Source organism: Antrostomus carolinensis, unplaced genomic scaffold (assembly GCF_000700745.2).
Source record: "Antrostomus carolinensis isolate BGI_N321 unplaced genomic scaffold, ASM70074v2 scaffold4791, whole genome shotgun sequence".
NCBI lineage: Eukaryota > Metazoa > Chordata > Aves > Caprimulgiformes > Caprimulgidae > Antrostomus > Antrostomus carolinensis.
The window spans coordinates 68,770-87,533 of NW_010291897.1; the positions used below are offsets into that span (position 1 = coordinate 68,770).

The 18,764-nt window shown below is 37.1% G+C and overlaps 1 protein-coding gene across 1 annotated transcript in view; it reads right to left on the reverse strand.

The window, feature by feature from the left end:
* Nucleotides 1-18,764, reverse strand: part of MYO3B (myosin IIIB) — a gene marked incomplete at its 5' end in the record, with an annotated part of 167,784 nt that overhangs the window by 50,628 nt on the left and 98,392 nt on the right. The window contains 4 exons of the mRNA XM_029087165.1: nt 3,267-3,387; nt 12,516-12,596; nt 13,315-13,477; nt 14,396-14,507. Coding sequence (XP_028942998.1) covers nt 3,267-3,387; nt 12,516-12,596; nt 13,315-13,477; nt 14,396-14,507 — 477 coding nt within the window. The remainder of the gene's footprint in view (nt 1-3,266; nt 3,388-12,515; nt 12,597-13,314; nt 13,478-14,395; nt 14,508-18,764) is intronic.

Genomic DNA, 18,764 nt, shown 5'->3' on the forward strand with positions numbered 1-18,764 from the left:
TCCCTTTTCCTCATTTGAAGGAACCTTGACCATGTTTGGCCCTTTAAAATAACTGCCCTTTTATGTTTTGAATGAGCTACTTTGGGAAAGGGTTTGATTGCGATGCAGTTCCTTCACAACACACAGGCCTGCAGGTTCTGCTCAGTGGTTCATGATGCCAAGAAAGGGCTTGGCAAGTGTCACATACACAGACTGTGTTTTAGGGGGGAATTCAGACTTAGTGTCAGTCTCTCAAGTCTGTAATTAATCCCATGACCCTTTTTTGGTAGAAGGAGTTACAGGCAACTCCACAGCTCTACGGAACTGAGGAAACACATTTTTTTCAATGTTTTGAAAAGACAAAGCCACTTTCCTGCTAACATTTACATTATTCTCCTATCTCTGTTTCTATTTCTGTCAGAGATATTTGTCAGTTCTCGATGTGTCTTTAGTTACTTGCGGCATCAGCTTCATACAGGAAAGATTTTTGCATTTGAACACATTTGAACACAGTTAATACTGGTTCTCAAGTCAAGCATAAAAATACAGGAAACACCATGCAATGTTAAATGAACTAATGTGTGCACTTTGTTAGCATCCTATGCCATCTATTAGCTTGAGTTGGCTTATGTCCTGCATACACTGACTGAACAGTGTGAACTAGGTGTAGAGATTTAATTTCCTTGCAGGAATTCAATTTTTTTAAAGTGCCCATTTCTTCTGAACACTTCAAAATTAATTACTTAGTAAAACTGAGTACTTTATATATATTATAATACTGTAACTTTGTTTTTTAACAGATCTTTGAAAAAGCATCAGGTTTTCATACATTTAAATGTATAGCTATATTCCTGTGGAGACAACAGAACAGAACTGTACATGATTTTGCTTTCTGATCCTGAGTGCCTTTATGCTCATTTTTCATTTTCCAAAACTACTTGTTAGAAAATAAATTAAACAAAAATAAAAGAAATTAAAAGAAACAAAAGGAAATGAAAATAAAGAATATTTTATTATTCTACTTTACTTCCACAGTATGTGAAGCCACAGTGAGGCTGTCTTCTCTAGGGACAGATTACCAGCTACTGTGTTAAACATCTGCACTATTATTCAGCAGCCTTCCTGTTTCCTACAAGTTTCCTGTATGACTGAACAGCCATATGCTTAAAACACAACAGCCCAGTACGAGCTACATGTAGAAGTGAGGCTTGATTTATGGGAAGTTATCTGATCTAGTGCTAAGACTCTGAACGTCACCTGTGAAATGCTGAACATTTGCAAGTGTCACTGAAATCACTAGAATCTGAGGCCATTGCCGAGAAATGTACAAGATTAAGCAAATAATCTGCAATATTTGTTGGAGTTAAACTTGAGAACTGCCAGCAGTAATGGCAGTTTAGCAACTCCAGGCAAATGAAGGTATCAGTTTATTTATCTGTCTGTGCATAGCAATCAAGACTGGGTGCAAGAACTGAACAGCCAATGTATTTTACATGGGCACCTTCAGGATGGATATTTAAAGGCATTTATATATTGATTTCAACAAAATTTGGTGGCTGAATATCTTTAAAGGTCTGCATATTTGTGCTTCAGATAGCCCAAACTGACCTCAACAGTTACTGAACTATAAAATCTTCATGAGCCTCAAGGGATGTGCAACAAAGCAAGCTGTACCTACTCCAGAAAAATACATTTGTTTGGAGAGCAACAAAGAATTCCATAAACAAAAAGGGAAGAAAACCATTCCTGTCTAACTACACATAAAACAGATTAAGAAAAAAGTTTAAAGATGCTGTGTGCCTCCAAAGAGGTCCAGGTGAAAGCTCTAAATAACTAAAAAGAAAAAAAAATTACTATTTACATTGTAAATAATTATAATTTGGGATGGCAAAGAAAACTGAAAATAGACAGCTTACTAGCTCTTGCTTTCAACCATCGGTGCAGACTGGAGAACAAATGACCATGCAATCATCAATAGTTCCAAAGAGATCACAAGATACATACCCTTAAAGTGCTTAAGAGACAGAGAGAGCTGCATGCAAAGGGAATAATAAATTAGGAAACTCATTGCCCCAGTGAGCAGTGAGGCAACCCAAAGACAGAGCTATGATAGTAAACTGCAGTGGGCTCATTATTTTCCCTGAAAATAATTACCAAAAACATTTATCTATCTATCTTAGTACTTGTCCAAAGGACTGAACCTTTTTCTTGCTGAAAACAGAATACTCCAAGAGAGAGATTCTGAAGCACTATTAACCTACCAGAATGCAGGTGGTTACATCTGAACAAAATCCTATAATAATGCACCAGAGCATCTAGAAGACATTATTCAATCTAAATCAACCAAACTTAGCATGGAAGTTAATGTAACTCAATGTTATGAATATACACAGAGAAAGAAGTACCATTTTGGAGAAGTTAATAGTTATTTAGTGAAAAATACCTTTTTAATGGAATAACAGGATCTAGTTACAGTCAAGAAAGTAATTGATTTCCTCAGAGAATTCTTAAGAGGTGTAACAGAACCTGCATTTATATGCTATACAGGAAACACATAAAATAACAGAATTAAGAACTGGATGAAGTACTGGGATGTCCTCATGCCCATGCCACAGCAGGAGTGATCTCATAACTCTTAGTCACTGAAACTTGCTAATCAAAAAGATTAATCCAGCAAAGGCAGCCACCTCTCCTGAAACACTGGACAGAGAGACTAACAGCTAAAGACGTCACAGATCCCTCTTGTCTCTCATACCCAAGGAAGGGTCAGGGGACATTTGTCTGGAGTGACTCCATTGGTAAGGAAGGTTAAAATACTCTTCCTCTACAAAGAGGAGGGCACCACTCCACACCACAGTTTACAGTATTCCTAGGCTTTCTGTCAGTGACTTGTCCATCTGCTTTTACAGCTCTTCTTCCTAACCAGACACAGAAGGGTAACTTTCTACTTTTGACAATTTAATAACAAGCACTGCAGTTAATCCTGAAATGCTGAGCATTTACAATCCTTTCCACAGTCTATGGTATTCTGGGTACTTCCAAGTAGTACACAGAAACAGGACACCAACCCAGGCCAAACAGCACCGCAAATAAATCTAACTCTGCTAACTGGGAGAATGCTGAGATGACTAAGCTGGTGGGGGTACTGGCTAACCTACAGGTGCTCGTCCTCAGAAAATGGCAGATTCCCCAAGAGCTGGCTCAATCATGATGGCACACCAGCTCCTTTCAGATCTTATTGTACGGAAAATGACTTCTGTTAGGTAACAGCAAAGGATGCAACTCACCAGTGCTCTTCACAGCCAAAATCAGAAGTACAGCAGCTGCTTATAAGCTGAGGATCTGCTACACAGCCAGTGCTGTTTTTCAATCTTGTGTAGTTTTTACGAACAATATATCCCCTGAAAGCTAAAAAACATAGTTATGAATCAGAGAAAAATCCTGCAGAGCCTGAAACACAGACTGGCACCTGGCTCTGCAGTGCAGAGCTGAATGCCCTCAACTTTTACTGAAACGATGGACAGAAAAACATGTAGCACCTCAGAGGGTGGCTCCAATGTTTACAACAGCTGGAAATTACACAAGGCCTTACACTTTTACTGTTATAATGACCACTTGGCACAGCCCAGGCAAGGGAAACAGGCCTTGAAATGAGAACATGTCTAATTTAAATAGGAATCCAACTTAGACTGTATGTAAATACATAGTACAAAATCACTCCCAAAACACTTCCTTTAATAACAGCTCCCATGATTTGAGCTAGTCAGAATCTCACAGAATCAGAAGTTTTACCTGCTTTTCTTGTGGGGTAGGGAGGGAGGGAGCCAGGGCTAGATAGGTTCAATTAAAACTAGAAAAATTAATAACGTCTTATACTATTTTTCAATTAACTGTAACCATAATAAAGCATTAAAATACTTCTCATACAAATAATTAGGAAAAAAAAATCTACTGAGATCAGAATTTATACCATTCGTAAAAAAAAGGAGCAGAACAAAACAATCCCAAGAAATACTAAATGAAGTAACAAGCATGCAGTGAAATGAAATGGCAATGAATAACATTTTGAAGATATCCAGATTCTTTATTTCCAAGGACTGTCTCTGGATTTGGGTACCTAAATAACTTAATTACTTCTATAGTTTTATCTGACATGAATTTGCTTGAACTCTTGACACCTGTGAGCAGTTAGTAATAAAACTCCAGAATAAACCACAGACGATACATACTGCACTTAAGACAAAAGACTAAAAAGTATTGCAATGTACACTTAAACCCACAAATTTTTAAATTTTATTTCTTGTCAGATTTATTTCAAGCATTATTTTAAGTAGAAATACATTGATAAAAGGGGAGAAACGGCTGAATAATGAAGAAAGTAAGTACAGTATCAATGCCAGAGTTGAAGTGTACAACAAGCAGTTGCTGAATAAGAAGGCTGAGGGTTGTGAGGGAATGGAGCTGTTTATTAGCCTAGTAGGACTATATCTTAAACAGTGAGACAGTAAGTCAAAGAAAATTTGAGCTAAAATCAGGAAATATTATGATGTTGAGGGGAGAAAAAAAAAATACCTGTCCAGGAAAAGCTTTTAAGCACACTAAACATATGCAAAAGCAGAGTCAGTCTGGGGACGAATTACCCAAAGGAAGAGAAGAGTTCTCTTATTGGGGTTCCTAGAGTCCAGGGTTAAATATTACACAGGGATGTAAGATAGGCACAGAAATGGGATCTAGGGCAAACTCATGTAGGATCAGGGTCAACATAACATTGTAGATTACAAAGGGAAATCAGGAGGTAGACTAAATATAGAATATAGAACAAATTGAGGAGAGGTTGATCAGAAGATTAACAAGTTTTTCCTGTATTTCATGCCTCTGATTTTAATATCAAGTTATGAGATAATTGATTGATTTATCTTTTCTTGTATTTAACTACTCTTATAAATTTAGCTCCCCATTCATAGTTTTTTCGTGTAATGAAAAGATGTTGGAGGAAACAAAACAGAGCTATCTTGATCGCATCTGTTCTTTCCCTTAGGTAAAGGGCTGTAACTAATACCTTCTTTTTTATTTTAATTCCTGTGTAGTGTTAATGGTCTTCTTTTCAGCTGCCTACTTCCACAAAAATATGTGGTGGTGCACTTATTTCTGCAATGTAAGAAAAGGAAAATCATCTGAACAGTTCAAGCTGTGGCATGCAATGCACCCTAACAATCTAAGCATTTCAGTACTGCTAAGGTTTCCAGGGTAAGAAGCAGCAAAAATTGCCTTTTAATGAGAGGTTACCAAAATAAATAACCATTCACTTTACAGAAGGCATGACAGAAGTTGGGCCTGCTGAGGTGTTGTACCAAATACAGAGCTCAGGTATCATGAGGCTGAGGAACTTTCTGTCCTTAATAATCAGACTGGAAAAGTCTGCCTGTCTGGCAGAGATGAAGCAAGTATTCACTTGCCCCATGCAATCAGGCTTCCAATCCTTAACTATCCCCTACTGACCAGACAAGGAGCCTACTCTGATATTGGCAGCAGCGCTAGCTGGCCAGCAGCCACCTCTCTGCAGCTGAAACATGCTGAGTATCAGTCAGTCAATAGACTACTGTAAAGATAAAGCATTGAAACAAATGAACTAATAAGATAATATTCAGTTTTATCCTTAGTAATTTCTCAACTTTTAGCAGTACTGTGCATATGTGTGTGTATAAAATCTACCCTGATACCTACTATGATTTTATTTTTTAAAATTATTTTTCTTTTTCCCCAAGACTCTTATTACTGTCAGTATAACCATTTTGGCCTTTCCCTCATTCACTACATATAACCTGCTATATCTGATTTAATAAACACAGTTTTTACCCTGTCTTTTGTTTTCATACGTATTTTCAAAATCAACTCCTCTTCAACTTAACCCTTCTTCAAGCTTGTTTCTAACATTCTTCTAGAATACCTTGAATCTGACAGGTAAATGGCTGCATTTTTCCTACTTTCCCTTTGACTCCATGGGATAACTGAAGTAGCATGATACACAAACCTCTCTCTCTCTTAAAAGCTTCATTGAGCACTAGTAGGACTGCATCTTTTCAACATTTATTAACTGGTTCTATAACGTTTCAAAAGAAATGCATATGCAGAGAATTCTACTGGGGAAGTCTGAGAGGCTGGGAAGCTGCTCCATCACAGCAATTTGCATTACTGACTGGTGCTGGTTTTGACACTAAGCACTTGGCTCAAAGAGTGTGAAATTAGCAGACTCATGTTGCTACTGCTCCATGAACAATCACTGCATCATTGAAGAAGAATGATTACCAGCTGTCACCTCATTTTCACCTTACCCAGTCTATATTCTAAACTTTCCAGCCACAGTATCTTTAACCCTGATCTTCACATAGCCAAAGATGACAGGATTTTAAAAGCAACATAGGAACTGAACTTAATTTTAGCACTTCTATTAGTAACCTGGTGTTAAAAGTTTTATGTGCCACAATTTAGGACATGAATTTTTACTTCTTGTACTGATTGATTCTCACACAAAGAGAGTTTTCTGTCAGCTCCAGCACCTTGCAAATCAAGAATATATTTACCTCAGGGAGTCTGAAATTCAATGTCTTGCAGTTAAGAACCTTTATTTTAAGGTCTAAGTACCAAGGCATACATATTATACGCAATTTTGCACAATTCCAGATAGGAAAAGTCCAGGCATTTTCCCTCCGATTCCCACAGGAAATATATAGTTACAGAGTGAATTGTGAAGCACAATGTAGAAAGATCAAAGCTAAACAATCACAGGTCTATACAAGAAGTATAAAGAAAGGATATGAAGTAGTATTTTAAACAGCAGAAGCATTCATTCTCAGTCATAAAAAAATCATGTTAAGCAGACATTTTCTACACAGACACATTTTTAAGCTATAATACCACCTAAAATAGCATATAACAGCAACTCAGAAATGAAAGCTCATGCTTGCTGAAGAGAAGATATCATGGTAGTTTGTAATCAGAAGTTGATTTGCTACAAACAGCATATCACTTCCCTAATTTGCCTAGTTAAAAGAGCATTCAGCAGCTTAACTAACAACATCTGAGAGGATTTGGAGCCCATGAATCTGATTCTTCACTCCATGCCAAATTGATTCTAATCAACAGTAAAACGGATGGAGAGTCACATCCTTTGCTAGGTCCCATGAATACTCTCCCTCTTTCACCTCTCTCTTTGGATGGATATTGGGTGATGCCTGTTTAATAGCAGAAAAAACCAACTCTTGTCTTAAGTTCTCCAGCAGAAGCATTATGAGAAAGCAAGTCACAGGTTCTCATGTACAAGCAGTAACCACCACTAACAAGTACTGACTATTAGGAAGACTCACCAAGGCTGCCATCAAGACTGGTGTCACTGATGCACTTCACCACTTGAGCATATGGTTTTTAATTATTGTGCATTACAGTCTCTGATCTTGAGACTTGGTCAAAGGAAAAAAAGTGAAGATGACTGTGAAACTGTTTGTCAATATCAGCAAAGGAAAGGAATAGGTTTTCCAGCTTATCATTGAACAACGTATGTTGTTGTCCCTTCTCGATTTTAGCAAAAGCACAAAACCCAGTAAGAATTATCTCCTTTTCATCTCCTCAAAAACAGCAGAAAACCAAAAGGAAATGCAGATGTATTCACATTGACAGAGCTTAGCTCAGAGATGGGGATAGAATATAGGACCTCAAACTTCAAAACCATAAGGCCTTCCCACTTTTCCTAACATGTTCCCTGCACATAAGCAGCAGGCTTTTAATGGTTACTAGAGACAGGTACTAAAAGTGAAGAATTGCTGGATGCCCTAAGCTCATACAGAACACAGAGAGATGGAAGAGTAAAGTTAACCAAAGCTGTGCAGCCTGTACAAACCAGTCTGGTTTATCCTGGATATGAAACCAAGGTAATACGAGTCAGTTCAGCTGCCATTAAGAGAAACACATACATCTCTTCAATGGTTTTTACACTGACAATGTAGTTAAAAGGAAGAAAATTAATGATATAAAAAAGTAAAACTGGATCTGCTACTTAGTGGTTGTTATTTTTAGGAAAATAAATTAAAAAAATAGATATATTTTTAAAGTGTTTAGAAGGTTTTGGAACTGTAATTCTTAGATCTAGACAACAGTATTAGCTGAATACAGGTATATGTACATGTACTTAGTGATATAAACAGATGAATAAATATAGGGTTTTCAAGAAATACTTTGTTGTCTGCCATTGAAGCCAACATTGTATCTTTGCTGTTGAAAATCCCAAAGGTAACACTTTTACTAAAAGCTTGCATTTATTACAAATGTAAAATAGTAAATTACAGCTGTTCTCAAGCCCCCTTTGTTTTTTATTATAATGGAGTAAATTTTGCCAGAAGCATATGTTAGAGATATGTAAATAATGAACAACACTGCATGGGCAGAAGTTACAGAAAGAAAGCAATTTACAAAGGGATACTTCATCTGGTTTCCTTACAAACATCCATCACTTTTTATTTTAAAAAAGAGCCCAAATCTTGAGTTCTTGATAAAGAATTTTCCAATACAATGTGACATATGGTGAGTGTGTGAGCACGTGTTGGAGGAGGAGATGGTGGCTCAATGGATTAGTCATTTGCCTTTCACCTCTGGAAGCATAGTTAAACTCAGTCCTGACCAGAGCTGCACAGTATATTCCAGATGGCTAAAGTGGGCCTAATTAAAATGAATTCAGTGATGTCACCTCGGATCTAAGTGAATTGCATGCACCACTCATTTGGCATTTTGGCAATGTCAGTTCACAAATGAAATAACCAGATTAAAATCCTCCCTTAAGTCTTTCGGGACAACAGTCACACTGCATGGAAATACATGCTATCATAACTAGAAAACATATTTTTATAATTGTATTATCTGTTTTTTTTTAATTCAAATTAATGCATTATTCTAATGCAAAAAAACCCCCCAAACATTAAATAAGAGACTTGCATGTGAGGTAAATCAGTGCAGCAATATTTCAGTTAGATGATTCAGTGGATATACACCAATTTAAACCATCTGTGAATCTTGCAACATAATTTAAAAAAAAAACAACTTTATTTTAACAAAATATTTTCCCTTTTATATAGACGTAAATTAAAGCAATACAAATCCCAATTACAAAGAAATACTCAGTAGTGCAAAGTATTGTTAACACAAACACTTTACACAAAATCTTTCTTTACAATTAATCTCTAAGCTAAAAATTAACATTTTCTAACCTTCAAAGTCTGGGAAAGTGTGACTGGAAGAAGTGGAAAAGACCTTGAGTACCCTGTGTACCATTTTAGCCATGAGTCTAACAACACCTGTGTATTCTGAGAACCTGTAATGTAGATATGCTGAAGTAGGGTAGCTTTTTCTTCCCCACCTAATTTAAATTCACAAATATTTTGTTTCCTAGCAAGGGTATTTTCCCCCATCTGAAATAATGACTTCTTTTCGTGTAATACTATACACTGAGGAATTGTATCCTCATGTATATTGTGAGGGTTGTTTTTTTTCTAAGTTTGTTTTTTCTTCCAACATTTCATCAATGGATAGTGAACTGCTGGGCCCACAGAGATCTCCAGACCACCAGCTCATGTATTTGAAAGGCATCTGTTTATTTTTAAAATGCAAATGCAGCCTACCTCAAAGACTGACTTGCAACAAATGAACAATCTGAACAAGTCAAGAGGTTTCCAATCAGGAGCTGTGTTCCTCCTTTATATCAGGCTATGATCACTTGCTGTCAAAACCACTTAAACAATATCCTGGAATCTGAAGGAAGTCCCCCCACAATTAAAATGAGCAGGATAATCCTGCAAGAATTATTCAGGCAAATCATTTTTCACACAGTTTAAAGTAATGATAAGGTCATTTACAAAAGAAATCAGCGCCTTTGAAATGCTGACTTGTAGACAGAGGACTGCCTGGAGGAGGGCCATAGATAACAGTGAAGACTGGCCTCCTAACACAACCCTCGCAGTCTTTGGAACTGATTCTGATGAAGAGAAGGCCCAATAAGGTTAATACCCCTACTTTGATCTCTGTCAAAGCGTACCAGCAAGAATTAATTTACATTTCAGATGAAAAAGGTTGACAGCATGAAAAGGCATCTTGTTTCTGGTATGTGAATGTGCTGTAATAGATCGGGAATTCTGAAAGGAAGTTCTGAGGAAGCTAAAGGGATAAGCCGAGTGGCTGCTTTTATTGGGAAAGAGATGAAAGGAAAACAAATTTCAATATGCGCTGTTCTGTAGAAACATGTAAGCCAAATGCTTCCTAAATTTCAAGGCCTGCTTGAGCAGGGGAGGGGGGATGGGAGAGGAGAGGGAAGTACATATATTTTAATTATATGGTTTTGCTAATGTCTGGATGTCAAATGCAAACAATCTATCTCACTGCCTGAAATGGTTCATTTAAAAAAAAAAAAAAATACAAAGGTGATCATACTCCTTTTTACTCAAAAGCTGCCTTTAACTACACACTCACAGTATAAGATATGCAAGGAGAGATTCGGAGTTGCTTTTGTCTCCATGTCACTAGGCACTTGGACAGTGTAATGTAAACAACAGAAAGATTGTCAGTGTATTTTAAAACCTGGAAAATGGCCACCATCAGCAAGCATGAGCTTGTATTTGAAACACAGAATAATTAGCATGTAGAGAAAATGTGCACAAGAATTCTCAAACAAGAAGTCCTAGATATAGGTTTCCAAAGGCAGTCAGAAATATGTTGAGGATTATTATTATTACCATACCTCTTTGAATGCAGTGCCAAATAAAGGAGTAGCAAACAGCCTAATTATTAATACAAAGGTGCACTGAGTCACTCTTAATCCTATAGTCCTAGTGCTTATTTATCCAGACTGATCACTGAAACTATCAAGTGCCAGGATACAAAGGAAGACACTGTGTTGTGCTGTGGGAAGAGTGCTAACAGCACTCCTCCAGCATTAGGTCCAGAGGGCTCAACAGGACAGAAGTGTCCAAATTCAAGGGTATGCATATGCTCCCACTACCTCTGCTCTGCCATGTTCAATACAGTGTCCCAGAGATGGCAAGAAAGAACACAGCTCTGAATCACTCCTATGTGTACAAACAGCAGAATAGACCAGTTACTTTCTCCAAAATCTAGTAACGAGCATGCATCTCCTACATGCCTAAGAAATGTGGCTGATAAAACTCTAAGGCAGAATGTCCCCCACAGTCTCCAAGTGATACTGCTACACACCAGCTCCCTACTGAATATGAGATAACTCTCATTTTAAGGAATTGGTAATAGTGGGACTGTGATGGGTCAACTGTTTCACTCCTTTTTATGGCAAAAGGCTGTTGTAAAAGTCAGGAAATCAAAGTCCAGGTATGGCCAAGTGTAAATGTAGCAAGTGCTCCAGAAAATAGTTGCAGGGAGTACTTTAAGACCTGCTTTCTGTGCTATCATGAAAACAATAGAAAATGACAACACAAAGGAGAGAGAGTGCTTATGCAGTCCCTCAGCACTTGTAATGAGAGAAAAAAATTCTCCTTAACAGTACTCCATTTAATAGAATATTCTGCATTTGACCCTAGAGCTATAGTTCACGATTCTACATAACAGTATGCATTCAAAGCTATAAATTATTATTATTTTATCCTAATCATACTCCATTCCTTTCTGTAACTAGACTGCTAGTCTGTTTTCTGCCGGAAGAATATTTAGAACAAATCTTTTTTGGACTGACTTTAGATTATATGATACAGAATAGAGAGGTGACAAAGCTTAAGGAATTACAGCACAGGAAGCTGGCAGAATAAAGGTGGCACCTTGGTTTATCTGTAAATACATTTACTACAACTCATTTTTGCCCGGCTACAGTCTTTCAACCTGGGGTTGGACAGGGAAAGTATATTACACTGCATCATATGGAGCCACTTCATATGGGCAGCATCTGAAAACACCATTGAGTTCTCGGCATTGGTTCTTAGATTTCTATGCCATATGGTACCCTGCTCTCTACTAGAGACCTTCACAGCCCTATGGGCCTGTTCCTCCAATAATCTCTTTAAAATTTATTCAAATTCATATTGATATGGCTGCATAGGAGTCTGGCAGAGTGTCAAAAGATTGGTCAAAGCTGGCAAACCCAGCAAGCAGTCAAAATGAAAACCTGGCAACCTGCCAAGATCAGGGCTTGACACAGAGAAATGCATGTCCAGTGCCTCCCATCCACACTTTGAGTTAAATCAATCCAGTGCTTCATACCAGCTCTCTATATAGTTGAATCATACTGACTGTGCTTAGAAGAACCTCAAAGAATTAACTCAGTAGCTTTTAATCAGTATGTTTTTCTTCCAGAGGAGTACTTACAAAAAGCCCAAAGTGCTTGATACTTGTCACTGATGTCATTTGATACTGAAGAACAAATGAACAGAAGTAATATTTTTTATAGTTTTTGTTTGGCCTTGGATATAAACACTGACACATGAAATCACACACAGCAAAATAAGTGTTGGCAAATGAAATAGTGTTTTAATTACCTGCTTGAATATGTATAGCAGCATCAATTCTTCTGTTCCTTATTTCCTTGTACTTCCTGCGAGTTTCATATCCTCTCCAGGCTAAAAATACAGAACCATGTGCTGGAAATTACATTTATTTAAGGAAATGCTACAGAGTCTACAGAGTCAGAGATGTGCTGAAGCTTTCATCCCTCCTGCCATAACCATTCCAGCCCCCATCCCCAATACCTCTTCCCCACCCACCCACATGTTGAACTCTGGGTTCAGGACTGCAGTATTCACATCCCCACAACTTCAAACACTGCTTCACTCATCCAAATTTTAATTGTCACCATGTGCTCACTGATGGCCTAATCCAAAAAGGGAAAGGTGCACGATCATGTCAACACAAGAACTCCCCTCCTCACACAGCTCCCCAAATTCAATACAAGGAAGCCTACTAAATTACTGACAATCAGGGTCTCAGGCCCAGCCCACGACATGTTATCTGAAGTTCTGGTATATATGAGGGGAGGTGCATACTACTGTATTTTATTAATGAACTTCATACTAGTGTAGACACATGTAACAATACTTTTATTTTGTGTGCAGGTATCACATCCAAAATACTAAAATACTTAAATAAAGATACTACAAAATACTAAAATGATGCCTTAGAAGTAAATCAATAATATTTGCATCAATTAGTTGGAAAGAAAATTACTGCTGGTTACTTTGATTTCATAATAAACTATTATGATTGAATAAATAATATCCATGCAATTTAACAGCTTGAAATGCAAAGATACTCAATGAAACAGGGAATATGAATATTTACCTGACTGTATAGTAACAGCACTATTTTCTCTTTTCTCTTTGACTTTCTTGTACCTCCTTGCTCCAAGCCACCCCTTGATATAGGCTTGCATGACGACCACCCTCCCTATAACTTCTCGCAGGAACAAATTTAACTGCTCTATATGGTAATACTTCAGAAAAACCTAAAATGGAACAAGAACATAATCAGTATTACATGCAGGCAGTAGCATAACCTCTTGTATTCTGCCTTTTCATTAGTCTTATGTCAGCCTATTTTAGGGCACTGTTGCTGAGAAAACTAGTTGCTAATGTCATAGCAATCTTGTGAATCAAATATTTGCTCTCAGTGTGCTTGTAGAATTTCATTACTCCACTGATTATAATCACCCCATTGTAAAATAAACCACATATTTAGCCCCTTTAGAAAGTAAATTGGTCAGGGGGATATTTTCAGGTATGAACAATTTTGAAATATAGCCTTTCTTGACAGTGAAGATAAAGCCTGGGTTGAATTTGTTTAGACATAATATTGTCTAACAGCATTCTACTTCAGGAGGCAAATCCTATGTGTGCTTACATACACTTCACCTGGGTCTTGAGCAGGAAAACTCACCTTGTTTTTCTTTTGTGCACTGTAAAACAACTCAAGATCTGCATAACATCCTTTTTACAGAAGTTATCCACTCAATTTTAAACCATGAACAAAAGCTCTTCACAGAGCCAAAAGGATCCCACCTGAAACTCCACAAATGGATAAGGTACTAACCATGCTCACAGGATGGGCAAGAGTGTGAAGTTTCAGTCATGCCACAATTAAGAGCATCTGGAACTTCAGGGGGTCACTACCACAGCAGGCCCTGACAGATGTACTGCCCTTCCCAAGGCAGCCACATGCAGAGTGTGTTTTGGGGAGGTACTCAATGGATCCCTCCTCTTGCAACACAAACTCAGCTGGCTTGGGAGGGCACCTCTGTAGCCTAGAAGGCTAACTGGAGCAAACTCCTTGCTCTTTTGTTCATTCATGCAGTACTTTTCAAACCACTATTAGACATGTTTTGCTAAAAGAATACTATCCTTGAGAAAATGTTAGTGCCCTCTACCTTGGTTTTCCCAAGAATCCAGTTGTCTAGTTTAGATTTCTCCAAAATGGCAAGACAGTTTTCTCTGCTACCAAGGGGAGTCTCATGTGCCTTGAATGCAAGATAATAATACCTGCAAAACAAATGACAAAGAAAGAACTGACTTGACAATCAATATGCACTTTCACTGCTCTTCTTTAGCTCAGAGCTGCATCTCTAGAACTCATGGGCCAAATTCTTCCTTAATAATCTGTCCTCCTCATAAATCATGATGCAGTTGTCATGAACAGGTATTTCAGCATACACATGACATAGGAAAAGAAGTGGTACCATAGTGGTGACAAGAATCTGCTGTATTCTAGAAATCCCCAATCGGTGTAATCATCCACAAAGATCTTCCACAAACCAGTGCAACTTAGGAAACACCCAAGGTTGCTCTGAATTGTTCAGGTGAATGAGTGAATGAATGATAGGGAGATGAAGGAAATGTGCTAGAAATCAGAGTAATAGAAAAGAAGACAAAAATAAAACCTTTTGCATAACATGTAAAAGAAATATATCAGCTACAGAGCTGCATAACATACTTTGACACAGTTATATCTCACTGCAAGTTTGCAAATTCTGTTGAACCAAGCAGGTGCTCTTTGTGGTGTTCAATGGACCTTGACAGATTTCTGAGTGCAAGAAAAATCAAATACTAGCACCAAAGAAAGAAAAAAGCACCAAAGGTAAGTCATTAATGACCTGATGCCTGTTTCTTATAAGAAACGCCAAAAAAACATTTCAGAATCTTTCAATATTTTAGTTACTGGTATCAGTCATTTATCACAAAGCAATATAAATTGCCTTGACATGCTTTGGGAAGCATAAATCCACTTAAGAAGTCCAAGGCTCCTGAGCCTGTGACAAGATCACTCCCATCAGTAGAACTAAGGGGAGCTTCCCATTTTCAATATACCTTGTAGAAAGACTGAGGATGCTCAATCAGTGAAAATAAAGGCCAGCATTAGAAAGGTAGGCAGCATAATGATACAGTGATACTGACTGATTATGGAAGCTGAAAGGCTGCCACTGTGTGTGAAGAATAAAGGTTAATTTACAGTAAAAATAATATATCAATCTTAATTTACAGATTGGCAAGATGGTCAGACTGCATGAATACCCACCTGCATTTCACACCTCCAGAAGAGGTCATATATATGCATAATTAAAACAATTTCCACTGCTATCGTATTGGCAATGATTTTGTCTGTGCTGATGGTTAAACAGAAATAGCAGCTATTTTAAAGAAAAAAGTTAACTGGTCCTCATAGGAATGTACTTATTTTTTTTACTCACATGGATGTCTGTGGTTATGATTAGGTTTGTAAGTCATTAGGCATGATGTCTTTTTTCTGTTTGATTGGGATAAACAATTAATTAGAATGATTATGATCAATTTTAGTGGCCTTTGGAGCAGGTCCATACTAAACATTGACTTTTATTTTGTCCATGTTGCCTTGCAAAAAAACAGCCTCTAACAATTTTGTGAAATAACATTATTGTGCAAATAGTTAATGAAAAAGGCATGCAAACACATTTGAGCTGAACAGACATTAAGAATGAATGGACCAATCCCTACCTGTAAAGCCACCATGCGTTACTGAAGAATGGTTTTATAGTATCTAAGTAACTCTACTTGCAAACAATTATGTTAAGTAACAGCAAGAACATGTGCCAGTTAGTTTACAAATGTAAGGTTATTTTAGCACAAGTATGCTGTTAGATGGTAGCAACTATCACCTCGGCTCTCATTTATGAACCGTTATGTGCTGTCTTGGTCTTTATTAAGTTATACTACTACAGGAGCTACATGGTGTTTCAGAAGAACTGGCAGGTTGAGCAAACCATTCTCCTAATTAGCATGACGAAGAGCCACCAGGTGCTCTTTAAAACATAAAGAGAAGAATCCAACCAGTGAATCTCAAAGACAGATTTTTCTGTAGCCACACAGAGGCAAGAAAATACCCCACCTCATATTGAAGAAAATATGGAGAAGCAATTAGAAAGAAATAGTGCAAGACCTTTTTTTTTTTTTTAATTAGGAGAACATGATTTTCAAATCTTAGCTCCAGTTAATCTCTACATATTAGCTCCAGTTGTCAAAAGAAAGAAAAAAGCAGCACTAAAATAGTCAATAAAGATCAAAGGGGCACAAAATGATGTCTGAAGGCAGAAGCACTGGAATCAGTCCTGGACCAGAGACACAGATATTCACCAACTGAAGACATTGCCCATTCTGAATAATTCTATGAGATTATGTATTACTGAGTTATTTTTAATGCAGTGACTTTCTGAAGAAGATGATATTGCACATTCTTTAGCCAAGTCTTTCAAAATACTAAGAGTCATGCCATTTAGTACGTATGGAGAAACATGGTGTATTTAAAAGAAAAAAAAGCACATTTCCTCCACCTTATTACTGAATTTGATGATGCCAGTTTTCACAAGAGAAATGGTATTATGAGTTCCACTAATAAAACTCAGGTTTCAAAATATACATATCACAATTTCTGACAGCATGCAATTTCAACACATACTTGACAGATACATCAGGGAAGTTGCACTAATAGTAAATTGCTGTTTGCTTCAAAAGCCAGTTCAGATAGCAATGTTATTTACACATGTATGTAACTTGAGCAGTTCTTTTCCTTGGAAGGAAAGAAGGAAGGACTCAAGTGAGTGATAATATCAGTTTTCTGGTTGTTTGTACATCTTTTAAGGCATGTTGGAGTTGAGATTTTTAAAACCATAGAACAGTTTTTAAATAGCACTGATGCAATAAAATAGTCAAGGGGTATCTCATAATTTTTGAGTCTTACTACCTTATCAATTACATTCTAATTACTGAGAAGCTGATTTCTTGTTTGTGACAAATACCTAAGAAGTATTTCTGAGCTATGCAATTTACATGCCTGACTATATTGTTTTGTTTATTACAAATGTCAACATCTTTCAAATGTAGAACTCTCTCCATTAGCTCTCTTTCATGATCTAGAATGTAGTTGCTTTTAGTACTCAGAAAAAAACACCGTAGATAAAAAAATGCCCATTTTTCTTATCAAATCCTATTTTAACAAAAGTTTTTATAAATTTGAATTTATCTGTCTTCTAAGAAAGAAACCCATTCAGAATGACTGGACATTAGGAAAAGGTTCTTCACCCAGAGGGTGGTGGAGCACTGGAACAGGCTCCCCAGGGAGGTGGTCATGGCACCGAGCCTGACAATATTCAAAAAGCGTTTGGACAAGGCCCTCAGACACATGGTCTGAATCTCTGGATTGTCCTATGCTAGGGCAAGAGTTGGACTCAATGATCCTTGTGGGTCCCTTCCAACTCACAACATTCTATGATTCTATGAACTTTACAACCTATGTAAACATATAGTTTCCCAATAGTTAACAAAAACTTCCTCTAAATGGTGTTTTTTCAAACGTTTCGATTGATCTAATCATTGCACAGAAGACTCCTGTAACTGTTGAAACATGCTGGGATGTCAAATTTTCATCAGGTCTTCCTATTATTTTTCAGTTACATCATCAAAAATAAAGCAGAAATTACTCCACTCATCAGAAATAAGGTCTAACAATATGAGACTTGGAATTTCTTTTTGATTATTTCTCCTCCAAAACTGTTTTTGGAGTTTGTATTCTGCACAGTAAAGGGTCTCTAGAGTTCCAAAACTCAAATCCATGTATTTTTTTAAGCAAACGTTTTGTTTTCTATCTGGTGCCTGTTTCCATGACTGAATCACGTAACTACAGATGCACAAGTAGTTTGGCTTGATGTGCTCAGGACTATTGTATGGCAGCACAGTATGTGCCACACAGGGTCATCCGATTATTTTAGCTAATCTAAAATCTTTGTACAGATTCATATGGAATATTTTGGAGGAAGGTAAAATGTTTCACCTTAATGTATCTGGTAAAAGTGTGCAAATATTGTACATGGTGAAATGGTAGAGAAAACATCTGGGCGTGCACCCAAAACTTTGGGGTTTATGCAAAACTGCAACTGTTCATTTTGATTTATTGGCCTAATTTCATCTCTATCATTCTTATGTAAATTTACTGTACAGAGATTGCAGCCAGAGTGACCTCTATTTACAACATTTCACCAAGAGAAGAAACCAGGTACTTAATTTCAGAAAAGCAGAGCTAGAAATCACATTTTATTCCAGATGAGATGAAAAATTCACAGCTCTACTTTTTTATTTCCATATTTGCATTTGTTATTCCAGCAGAAAATGCAGTAGTCTGGAATACTTCAGTGCTCTTCTATGGTAAGCCAATACTTTTATTTCAATTTTTAAAAATAAAGTTTATAGTCCTTCATGTGTCATTTCACAAAC